General features: G+C 46.1%; 1 protein-coding gene across 5 annotated transcripts in view; it reads right to left on the bottom strand.

Moving 5' to 3' along the window:
* Window positions 1–2,264: 2,264 nt before the first annotated feature.
* Window positions 2,265–12,173, bottom strand: part of CHST11 (carbohydrate sulfotransferase 11) — a 279,870-nt gene continuing 269,961 nt past the window's right edge. For all 5 annotated transcript variants that reach the window (XM_059934806.1, XM_059934809.1, XM_059934808.1 and 2 more), the window contains one exon: window positions 2,265–3,657. In XM_059934806.1, coding sequence (XP_059790789.1) covers window positions 2,803–3,657 — 855 coding nt within the window. In that variant the 3' untranslated portion in view covers window positions 2,265–2,802. The remainder of the gene's footprint in view (window positions 3,658–12,173) is intronic.

The following is a 12,173-nucleotide window of genomic DNA, read 5'->3' as shown; positions in this document are numbered from 1 at the left end:
TTCCGCTTAAAGTACAAAAAGAACACTGAACAATTCCAAACTATAGAATCGAAGGAGCATTCAGCAAGGGTTGAGCTCTCTTGGCTTGCACTGAGCAACCTTGGGCTAGAGCACTAGGGGGACCAACTGAGGCTTTGTGCCCCTCCCCCATCCCTCCTTCTGTCAGCACCGCCCAAGACTCTTCAGCACTCCCTTTGGGAGGGAGGGAATCATGGCCCATGTAATATCCAGGATTAGAACCATTGCACTTAAGCAAAAGTTGAATTCATTTGATAAAGTACCTTCGTTGCTATAAACCGGGTGGAGACTGCGGTGCTGTTTTATTGTTGTTTTGTTTTGTTTTTGGAAGCGGAGTGTCAGGGAAGCGGTTTTTTATCCTTGAAGACCTCAGATGTGCTAAAGCAACCTAGCCAAAGAATATTCAGTGGAACGCTAGCTCTCTGAGATGATCTGCAAAAGAGAGTATCCCGCTCACAGAAGGTCAGGAAGTGCCACCGACTCCATCAGTGATGCTCTTGGGAATTCACAATGTACAGCACACATTCAAGGCTCTGAAAAGTCCTGCAGACAGGAAATGGACTTAGCTTTGTTTCCCAAGGATATCTGACTACAAAACCCTTATTTTGCATCACACCAACTTGTGTCTGGGGAGAACCTGTGTTCTCTGAAGCACATTATCAGGAAACGCCAGAAACCTCTTTCGTTAGCAGAAGCTTTGTTTCTGAGGACAGTGTCCCCTGCCTGGAAATAGGGTCCAGGAATAATTCCAAGGACAGATGAAGTCTGTCACTCTACTTGGTAAAACACATTGCATAAATCTCTATTCGTCAAGGGTACAGTTGACGTGCCCTTCGCAAAGGAGAGAGAGCTTGGAAGAAGGTACACAACATCTTATAAATAGCTTCGGCCACCCTCTCCAGTGCACACCTCACTCACATTCAATAAAATAATTTCCTCCGTGAGACATGGCAGCTGCTGCTCACTGAGCTGGCTGGGAGCTTTACAATACAATTTTAATAGTTTCTGTGAATAAGTTACTCATTTTTTGTTCGTTTAGAATATTCTTCTCCCCTCTGTGCTATACACTGCATCAAAAAACAAAAAGCAAAACTTACCCACACCCCATCCCACCCCACCCCCTATTATTAGAACTATTATTATTATTATATACAGTATCTGCTACCAACTCATACACTAGCTGTAAGAGGGATATGGCTCAAACTTCAACGGAGGCATCGGAAATGAGAAGCATGTGCAGACGTTAATTAGCAAGGAACAGGGAATGGAATGTTTCCAGCCTTCCAGAGGAAAAGGGCGTGGGTTACCATCACAGAAGGCTATCCTCGCTGCTCATTGCTGGTGGTTGCAAAGGCGCCGACGGTTTCTTGGCCTTTGGAGGAGCGGATATGCATAAGTGTACAAACAGTCCGCCTCTGACCTTCACAAGGAGTAGAAATGCCAGGCTATTGCAAATCCTCCAATGTCTGAGTCCTGCCACAAAATTTTAATCTTTTATATGGCAAACAGTAGAAAACAACACTTCTAGGTGGAGACCTTAAAGCTGGGCTGGAAATGACAGGAGGAGACGGTTGGCGAATATTTCCTTTCCCTCACCCAAGGCAGACATCACTAATCAATCACAGCACTCTTCCATGCTGTGCCTGGCAAATCTGTTCTGGGGCTTAAAGGCGGATACTACCAATAAATTGGAGTGGGCACATGACAGGAAACATTTTTGTCATCTCTTATGTTGGGCAATGAGCTTGGATTACTCACCAAGTTAAGTGGCCTGTTCCAAGCACGTGGTTTTCAAATTTGGGCCATAGAAAAATGCAAATTTGTAGGGATCCTGAACCTTCTGGGGTTGTTCGTGAATAGTCCAAACCTCATGTTAAGTCCATGAATATCAGGGGTTTGCTAATTGTCAAGCTGGATACTCTGCGTCCACGTAAAGCTTCTTGAGGGCCAAGACTATTGGTTTTGTTCAATGCTCTATCCGCAGGGTCTAGAATTAGGCCTAGCACATAGTAGTTGCTTAATAAATACTTGTTGAATATAAACCACCAGCCACTTCACCTTCATCACAACTGGCACTGCCAGTTAAAAAATTCTGTAGAAAAGCCTATTCTACCAGATTGCTAAGTCTCGTGGGGGGAAAAAAAAAAGCTACAATCAGCTCTCTCCTTGGGTTAAAAAAAAAAAAATCACTTTTCTTTCGTGTGAGGAACGTTTGGGTCGACTGAAATCAGTTTGGAATCAGTCCCTTGCAAAGGTGCCTCTTTCTATTTATTTCTAGCAGAATTTCAAGAATGGTGGTATCAACAGACAGCACAATGGTGGTTATCACAGTGACTCTCTGAGCGGTTAATAAGGAGAACATTCATGCCCCTGCACGAGCTGCTGCAAGCACAAAACGAAACATAGATCTCTTCTGCAAAGACGTCAGAATCTTGCTGCCACAAAAAGAAATCTATACAGAGACCATGTTTAAATAACTATAAATAACATTAATTAGAAGTTATGGGATGCACAATTCATGGAATTCACCAGAACACAAAGAAACCTCTGAAACAGTGTTGGGGGATTCATGTCTAAAAAACAAGGACACCCATCCTAGTCCCCTGCAAAGACAGCCGTCCTTCCCCACTAAGGATTTTAAATAATTCTCACTATGCTGCTCGCAGCATCATCCCCAAAGAAATATTAATTTACAAAATAACCCAATATCCATAGAATTCTTTTGACAAATAAAAATCTTAAATTAAAAAGCACGATTCTCGCCCCTCTCCCCACCTCCACCCTTCATTCCAATTTCAGGTAGCTTGGCACTGAGTAATTGAACATTAAAAAATCGAGTTTGTAGACTTCGTACAGCTGCGTCTGGTGCTCTGAGCTGATGTTCTGGAAGAACTCTGTGGTCATTTCATCAGTAGTTCTCGTGGACTTGGCGTAGGTGGGGAACTTCAGGTAGCTGCCCACGCCCGCCAGCTGCAGGACGTAATTGGAATCCTCCTCCAGCGTCTCGTACTTGCCCACGAGGTCATAGTGGATGTGGCACGGGTGGCAGAGGGAGTAGACGGTCTGCCAGTGCTCGTTGAAGGGTTCCTCGCGCTGGGTGTGCGGGTCTATGAGATAGGCCACGAACTCCTCGAACTTGACGTCGTCGCCCTTGCGCAGGGCCTCCTGCGTGGCGTTCTTGCGCTGCCGCTTGATGATCTTGGTGCCGTAGCGCTTGTGGAAGGAGGTGTTGTACTTCTGCGTGAACTTGTTCCGGTAGGCGGACACCAGCCTCTCGAAGGGCTCCCGCACGAACAGGAACTTCATGTAGCTTTTCAAGCGGTGGTTGATCTCGGGAATGCTGTACTGGTTCAGGGTCTTCAGGTTGGCCGAGACGTGCGCCTCGTTGGCCGGGATCTCCATAGGGTCGCTGTACTTGCCCCGCCCGGTCAGGACCATCATGAGCCGTTTCCAGTTGGTGCACGCCACCTTGGGCACGTAGCAGTAGATGAGCTCATGGTCCTCATCCACCACCAGGTGCTTCAGGTCGTTGGGGGTCAGCACCCGCCGCTTGCGGCTCACGGCGCTGTTGGCCCGGCACGTGTCTGTGACCTGGTCCCGCCGCATCTGGTGCAGGACGGCCGTGTTGGAGAGCTCCAGCTGCAGAGGGGACACAAGAAGGATAAGAACTCAGTACTTGTGTGGGATGTTTACACTGGGCCACATCCACAACACGATGGCCAATGCGGGCCACCAAGGCAGCCACTGACAACCTAAATGGCCTGTCTCCCTTTCCAATTCTCCATCAGCTGTCGGGACTATTTCGGTTCTGTGTTCCACCATGCTTCCTTTGGAGAGTAATGATAATGACCAACTCTATAACTTACCCATCACCCTCTACATGCCCGGCATTTTACTAGAGCTTCATATATACAGTTTTTCTTTTCTCCGTACAACAAACTTGAACCGTTATTGATTTATTTAACAATATCAAATACCTGCCGCTGTGCCAGGTAGCACGCTGCTAGGCACTGGGGGTGCACTAATGAAAAAGCGCAACAAGGTAACTGCCCTTATGGAGCTGAGAGTCCAGCTGGAAAGAAAAGGGAACTGACGTTCAGAGATGTCAAGTTACTAGCTTGAGCTCACACAGTGAGAGAGTCAGTATTCAAACTTAGGTCTGCCTGGCAACCAAAGCTGCCCACTTTCCACTCTAATCTGATGTCCAGTCCTCCAGCCTTCTTGATTAAAGCAGGAAGAAAGCACGGAGTTCCGGCATTTGATTGCTCTATTTGAAAGCAAGGGGATCCAATTTTTCTACAAGCCTGTCACTGTGGACATCTGTTGCTTTTTGCTTCCTGAGTACCAGTGCCTTGATTTTCATCTGGGAACCTGCTTTCCTTCATTTGCAGCTCCCTTTCCTCTCAAGCTGCTGAGCTGAGAGAATGCACCCTGGAGCTTGGGGACGGTTTTTTTTTTTTTTAATTTAATTTTTTCTTTTATACTGGAGTATAGTTGATTTATAATGTTGTATTAGTTTCAGATGTATGGTTCTTCTTTTAAATATCAAAGGTACCAATATTATGATTAAAGTTATAGAGAGACTGGGGCACCAGGGCTATGGAATAGCCACTCTGGGGCTGCAGATGACATGGCTGTGTCCCTGACCCCGGAATGAATGGGGTCCCCATCCTCATAATCGTCTTCTGAGGTCCTTCCCAGTCCAGCACCAACCTACTTCTCCCACCTCATTCCCGTTCCTCCGCCCCCTTTAGAACTGAAGGAAGCTCCAAAGAAACAAATGATTCACTCTTTTCCTGTTGGGCCCAGCCACTCCTATCTGGAATTCTTCCCTCTCCCTTTCTGCTGGTGTAAACTGGATAATCCACGAAGGCCTGACACACGCCCCTGCCACACAAGTGGAAGAACCATTCCCTCCTCTAAACACCCTCCCCACTGAGTATCCTTTACAGCACAGGTACCCCGTCTGTTTCATGCTTGGTTTTCTCAAGTCGGGCGACCCCTTGATTCACAGGGACCCAAAGCCACAGAGCCACTGCCTTCTCCAGGCTGGACTGCGGGTGGTCTAGGGTAGGGAATGCGGAGGGATCAGTGAAATCCCCCCACCCCTAAAACCACCTGCACAGGCAAGTCGGTAGAGCCAAGGGCCCGGGTGGGACCCAAGAAGCTGGCCTTGTGTTTCCAACTCTGAACCACAATCTGTACAATTCATTCTAGAATGTGCACAGGGCAGTTGGGATGGGCTTAAGTTAGGAACACTGATGAGTTTATGGGGGACCTGAGGGATATCCTGGTGGCCACTGGAGAGAAGTCATTACATCCTGCTTTAGGGCTCTGTGTCTGTCTTCTCTCGTGGTTCCCACGACGATGGTGGTGACGGTGATATCAGCCGGTATGAGACAACAGCAGACAGCTGGGGGAGCTACTCTGTGTCAGGCACCTTCACACCTTCAGGTTATTTAAATACATTATCTTTAATCTTCCCAGCAATTTTCTGAAGTAGATGCTATCACCACTGGAAATTTCCACACTCAAGGGAAGGAAGCAAACCAAGACAGAGTGATAATGTTCTGAAAGTTCCATGAGCAAACAGGAGATTCTCTTGCTACTTTAGTCTCATAAGCAACTGGGGGAAATCTGGAAGGAGTTGTCACTGCCCTCTTGATGGTCATTCCCCTTTACAATCCTACACTGTCACTCTTCCCTTCAAGAAGTCGAGTCTATTTCTCCAGCCCCTTGACTCTGGCTGTGACTCGCTCAGACTAGCAGAATGTGCTAGAAGTGAGGAGGAACCAGTTCTGGGGCCTATCATGGAGCCTTGTGGTGCCTGCCCTTGGCGGCCACACCTTCATACCACACCGGCCAAAGGCTCTCCCTGCCGAATGCAAGTACCATGAAGTGTGAACTTTGTCTTTCCAGGGCTGTAGCTCCAGTGCTTGCAAAAGTGCCAGTCATATAGTAGACGGTCACTAAGTATTCGTTGAGTGAATGAATGAATCAGCTAATAATCTCTTCAGGGAAACTGCATAGGAAAGGGGGAAGGCCCCTCTGTAGCTAAAGAAATTTCCCAATTGTTCATAGATGTCAGAGCGTTCTTTAACAGAGGCTGTAATAGTGATCCCCCAAAATTCATGGGGGAACCTCGGAATGTGACCTTATTTGGAAATACGGGGCTGTTTTTTGCAGATGCGATTAGTTAAACTGAAGTCATACTGAGTGAAGGTGGGTCCTAGTCCAATGACTAGTGTCATTATAAGGAGAGAATACAGAGACACAGAGACACACAGAGAGAAGGCCACGTGATGGCAGAGGCAGAGGTTGGAGTGACGCATCTACTAGCTAAGAGATGCCGAGGGTTGTCGGCAACAACCAGAAGCAGGGGAGGACGAGGAAGGGTGTACGCATGGAGCCGTCAGGGAGCGTGTGGCCCTGCTGACACCTTGATTTTAGACTTCCAGCCTCTGGAGCTGTAAGAGAATAAACTCCTGTTATTTTAAGCCACTGAGTTTATGATACTTTGTTATGGCAGTCCTAGGGAACTAATACAGGAACCAAGCCTTCAGCCCATACCTTTGAGCAAATTGTTAGAAAATATAAATGTATAAGAGAGGGTAACATTATATAAGATAATATTTTTACATAAAAGAGTAAGGAAAGGGTATTATTAGAGCACTCAATAGAAAGTGGGTAAGATCTGAAATCAGAAGACCTAGGCTTGGGCAAGACCCTTAACTTTTTAAGCCTCGGTTCTATTATTTGCAAAATGGGAATAGTGCCACCTACCCTGCAGGGGTGTTGATTAAATCAAATAAAAAGTATGGGTTGGCATTTAGACAATAAGATCAAGTCTAGTTCAGAATTTGGACAAGGTATGGTACACTGAAGGGAGTTAACATATATGCATTCTTTTTTTAATTAATTAATCAATCAATCAATCTTTGGCTGCGTTGTCTTGCTGAGAGCGGGCTTTCTCTAGTTGCGGCGAGCGGGGGCTACTCTTTGTTGTGGTGCGTGAGCTTCTCATTGCAGTGGCTTCTCCTGTTGCGGTGCACGGGCTCTAGGCACGCGGGCTTCAGTAGTTGTGGCTCATGGGCTCTAGAGCGCGGGCTCAGTAGCTGTGGTGCATGGGCTTAGTTGCTCCGCAGCATGTGGGATCTTCCCGGACCAGGGCTCGAACCCGTGTCCCCTGCATTGGCAGGAGGATTCTTAACCACTGCGCCACCAGGTAAGTCCCTATGCATTCTTCATGAAAGAAGAAAAAATAAATCCAAGAAAGAAGGCCAGAAAACTCAAAGACAAATTTCACCAGCTCTATAATTTTGTTGCAGGCCAGCCCTAGGTCATGGAGTTCAATTAATATTTAGTTTGAATGGTAAAACTCTGACTTTTGCATTTCCTGATTTCTGAACAGATGTATTCATCACCTTAAGAAGAGCATTCATGCCACTTAAAAAACCAAACCCAAACCAGAACTGTCCTAAAGGAAATAGGACTAGGAAGGAAAAAGGGCCCATCAATTTTGTCCATTTGAATCACTACTGGACAGTTTTGAAGGCAATAAATTGCTAAATGAGCAGAGAAGCAAGGGGTCTTTCTTCTTTCTCCCCAGCTTTTTTCAGTTGGAGACAATTTTCTGGCCGTTTGAATCCCCAGGGAGGTAGCATGTCAGATAATATTGCACTCAGGACCACAGAGCCATGAATAATGGAAACGATACCACAGCGTTGTTTTACATCCAATTGCAGAGACAGAAAATAACTCAAAGGGGCTTTGGAATGTGGTATTGTGGTTTCTTTCTCTTCCATTTCCTCCTTCTCCACGGCAGTTTAGGTGGCAAATGGTGCACCTGCTGCAATAAGGCAGCACAATTTCCCTCAGGAGGACTTTGGGGCACAGATCAAGAGAATAAGCATATTCTCAATCCTGAGACATATTCTCAATTCCTTCTCAGAGGAAGGAATTCACCCAGGCCTCTAGTGTTGATTTTTTTTTAACAAAATATTTTGTTTTTATTTTAACTTTTTATTTTAAAACAATTTCAGGCTAGTGTTGATTTAACTTATTAAAAGTATAATGGTACTAAAATATGCACAAATATAAAACTAGGTAGAGAAGACCAAAACAAATGGAAACATTCAAGTGAACAACATTAACCTGACAGATGATGATGTTTTACTGGAACCAAAGCCCTACTAGAAACGCACAGGGCACTTGCTGTCTGTGCCGGGAGAGGCTCTTTGCAGTGTGGCATTCCTCCTCTATGTGCTGCTCAACTTTCCCACCGCTTTCTCATTTCTAGTTACTATAAAATCCAGCACCCTGTAATATCACTTGACCTTTACTTGGTCCAAATGCATCATTTATATATTTTTTGTCTCTGCCCATTTCTAATGAGCCCAAGACAATAAAAATTGAGTTACACGTTACTACCAAGATGATCAATGAACACACGTGCCATAATTTCACATGGCAGGGCTAGGTGTGGCCCTGATAATCCAGAAATGCTTTATCGTTTCTTCAAAATACAAATAAGAATACAAAATAAAAATATAAAATTAATATAATTCTCAGAACTCAGATCCCTGGGAGCTATATCTGTGGACCCCTTGAACCTTGGTTTAAGAAACCTGGATTAAGGGGAGCCCTGGACCGGTCAGAGGGAAGAGAAGAATGCTTCACCATCATGGCCAGGATGGGGCAGGAAAGATTTCGGATGGCGGCCTGGGCTGTTGCAGATATCTCCATTTTTGATATTAGGACCAACTGCGTGTTAGAAATTGTAATCAGGTAAGCAGTGATTTCTAACCTTAAAGAGAATGCAGATCTGGTTATGTCACTTCCACACTTGTCCCCAGTCAGGGTTCACAGGAGCTTTTGTAATGGTCCCAACTCTTCAGCAACTAACAGGTTCCCTGAGTATCAGTTTGACATCTATCCAGGAAGAGGAGGGAGTGAAGAGCATTTCCTTGGTGAACAGCTTGCTCCCTTGTCACAGAAAGAAAACATCTGTCTTCTCCAACCATGTTGTATCAGTTTTACAAAGAGGGCTTGTTGTTCTGATAATTATCTGAGCTTGAGATCAGTCTCTTTCCTTTTGCACTCCCTTTCTCTCCCCTCTTCTTTCCTTTCTCAAAGGTGTCTGAAGAGACCATAACAAAGGACATATGTGTAGCATAAAACTGAAAGAGGAAAAAACAAATATACTAAAAGGGCTGTGACTGAGGATCTTCTCTGGTGGTGGGCTTCCTCATAGCAGGGACAAAAGGGGAAACGGGATTAAGTCTCCTTGCTTTTGTTCTCAGAAAGAAGTAGCATTCCAATTGCTTGGGACAGAAAATATACGCAGTGTTGGGGACTCAGAAATTTGAGTCGAGGAGGGAGATTCTTGGATTCAGTGTGCCCATGCTGGAATATTCAGAGGGTCGCTTTCTTCGTGGGAGACGAGTAGCACGCGTCATTATCACCTGTGTCCACAGGGCCCTTCAGCATTCACAGGGCACTTTCACACACCGTCCCACTTAAAGATCCCAGTGGGATTTCTCCGGAAACTACTAAAAGAAGTTTATTCAGCAGACCGGCCCGTACTTCCGACCACGTGTCATCTTTTTCTGGGCTGGCTCTGCCAGGTATTACCAATACCTCATGTGAATGGTTCTCAACCTTGAGCTTGCATGGCAATCACCTGGAGGGCTTGTTAAAACGCAGTTTGCTGGATCCACCCCAAGTTGCCAATTCAGTAGGTCTGGGACTGGGCCTGAGAATCTGTATTTTAAGCAAGTTCCCAGGTTGTCAGTTTGTTAGGGCTGCCATAACAAAATACTACAGACTGGGTGGCTTAAGCAGCAGAAACGGATTTTCTCAGAGTCCTGGAGGTGTGGGCAGGGTTGGTTTCCTCTGAGGTCTCTCTCCTTGGCTTGCGTATGTCTGCCTTCTTGCTGCCTTTTCATACAGTCAGCCCTCTGTGCATCTTTACCCCTGGTGTCTCTTCCTCTTCTTCTTTTTTTTAAAAATAAATTTATTTATTTTTTGGCTGTGTTGGGTCTTCGTTGCTGTGCGCGGGCTTTCTCTAGTTGCGGCGAGCAGGGGCTACTCTTTGTTGCGGTGCACGGGCTTCTCATTGTGGTGGCTTCTCATTGCGGAGCACGGGCTCTAGGCGTGCGGGCTTCAGTAGTTGTGGCACGCGGGCTCAGTAGTGGTGGCACACGGGCTTAGCTGCTCCGTGGCATGTGGGATCTTCCCTGGACCAGGGCTTGAACCTGTGTCCCCTGCACTGGCAGGCGGATTCTTAACCACTGCGCCACCAGGGAAGTCCTCTTCCTCTTCTTATAAGGACACCAGTCTTACTGGATTAGGCCCACCCTAATGGCCTCGATTTAATTCAGTCACCTCTTTAAAGGCCCTATCTCCAAAAACGGTTACGTTCTGAGGTACTGGGGGGTTGGGACTCCAATATATGAATACTGGGGGTGGGGCACAATTCAGCCCATTACAGCAGGTGATGCTGATGTGCTGGTCCGAGGACCACACTTTGAGAACCACATCTTTCCACTATGAGGAAAGGACTGTAATCTAACATCTTTCACCAATTCAAGCTATTCTTAATTATAGAACACAGAGCCAAGTTTGTCATCTGCTGCCAGGCAACTCCTAGGTCTACCTCCAGCTGCAACCTCGACTCCCCTCACCTCCCTTTGATCTCCCGAAAGTATAAATTAGGTCAGAGGAAGGCTGATTCTAGGAAACTGTGAACATGGCTACAGGCTCTGGGCTGTGTCCTGCGTTCTCACTTAGATGTCTATTTTTAATTTGGACATTTAAAAAAGGCAACTGTAATTAGCTGAAGTACCAAATTTAGGGACTGTTTGAGTCTTTAAAACTTCACTACGTTTCATCTTAAAAGGAAGGAAAGCACGTTTCCCTTAAATTAAAACGTCTTTTGCGGTGTTTACAGTTTCTTTCAGACACAAGGACCCAAACTGAAGGAGGAGCAGCTGGTCCATTTTACTGTCCCGGGTGGAGGAGATGCAGAGGAATGGAAACCCAGAGAAAAAGGTAAATGTAAAGGCATCAAGAGAGTGGGGTTGGCAGAATCTGTCATTAACAACTGCCTGCTTGGGCCCAGCCTCAGGTTCTCCACTTGCAAATCCTAATACAAGACCCCTTCGAGCATCTTGGCGGCACTGCCATCATCTTGCTGATTTCAGAATTGGGGGAGGGAGAGGAAAACCCGGGGATCTGATTTGCTATGATTCTATTATATTTCCTTCTGGTATAGTAATTCCTAAACTCTCACAAGAAAGGCTAGTCATGAGGAATCCCTGAAGAAACCACATCCACAGCAAAAAAGAGGCCCACGTTTATACTAGCTACCATTTCTTGAGCACTTACTATGTACCAGCCACTTTTAATCCTCCCAGTCTAGGGGATTGGTATCATTAGTGTTCCCAACTTATGAATGAGGAAACTGAGGCGCAGGGAGAATAAGTAACTTGCTCAAGACCAGGGAGCTAGGAACTGGGGCTGGGTTTTGAATCCAGGCAGCCTGTGCTCTGAGCCCCTGCACCGTGCAGCCTCCCAGGATCTGCAGCTCCCCCGGGAGTTACCGTCTCCAGGGCAGCTGCTGGAGCCATGCGTCTCCATCCTGGCAGCTCACAGGGGAGCTTTAAATACCACTGAGGGCTGGGGCCCAACCCCAGAGATCTGAGCCCAGAGTGATTGCTTTGGGTATGGCCAGCTCCCTGGGGATTCGAAAGCTGCCCAGGTGGGAACCATGTCTTAGAGGCTCCAATGTCAGCAGCTATATAAACTAAAGCATGGAGTGGACTTGAGCAATGACCTGTGTGTGATCTTGGGCAAATTTCACCTTCCTGGTCTTCAGATTTGAAATTAGGGGCTTTCCATCCTGTAGGGCCAGAGATCAAAGGTCTAGAAGGCCACAATTCTAACGTCTTTCCTGTATCCTTAGAGAACCACTAGGAATTCTATAATGCTTAAAAACTTTTATGTTTAGAAAAGAAAGGAGAAAAACATTGAGCCTTTAAAGAAAGAATCTAGTCTGAACCTGTTGCAAAACTTAAAAGGTTTAGGAAAGAATTGATTCCACATTAACTGACATTAGCATTGCCAGGGAAATTGGTTTATTTCTTTTTTTGAAT

Source organism: Balaenoptera ricei, chromosome 10 (genome assembly GCF_028023285.1).
Source record: "Balaenoptera ricei isolate mBalRic1 chromosome 10, mBalRic1.hap2, whole genome shotgun sequence".
Taxonomy (NCBI): Eukaryota; Metazoa; Chordata; class Mammalia; order Artiodactyla; family Balaenopteridae; genus Balaenoptera; species Balaenoptera ricei.
Note: the sequence above shows the minus strand (reverse complement) of the source record. Positions and strands in the feature narration are given on the sequence as shown.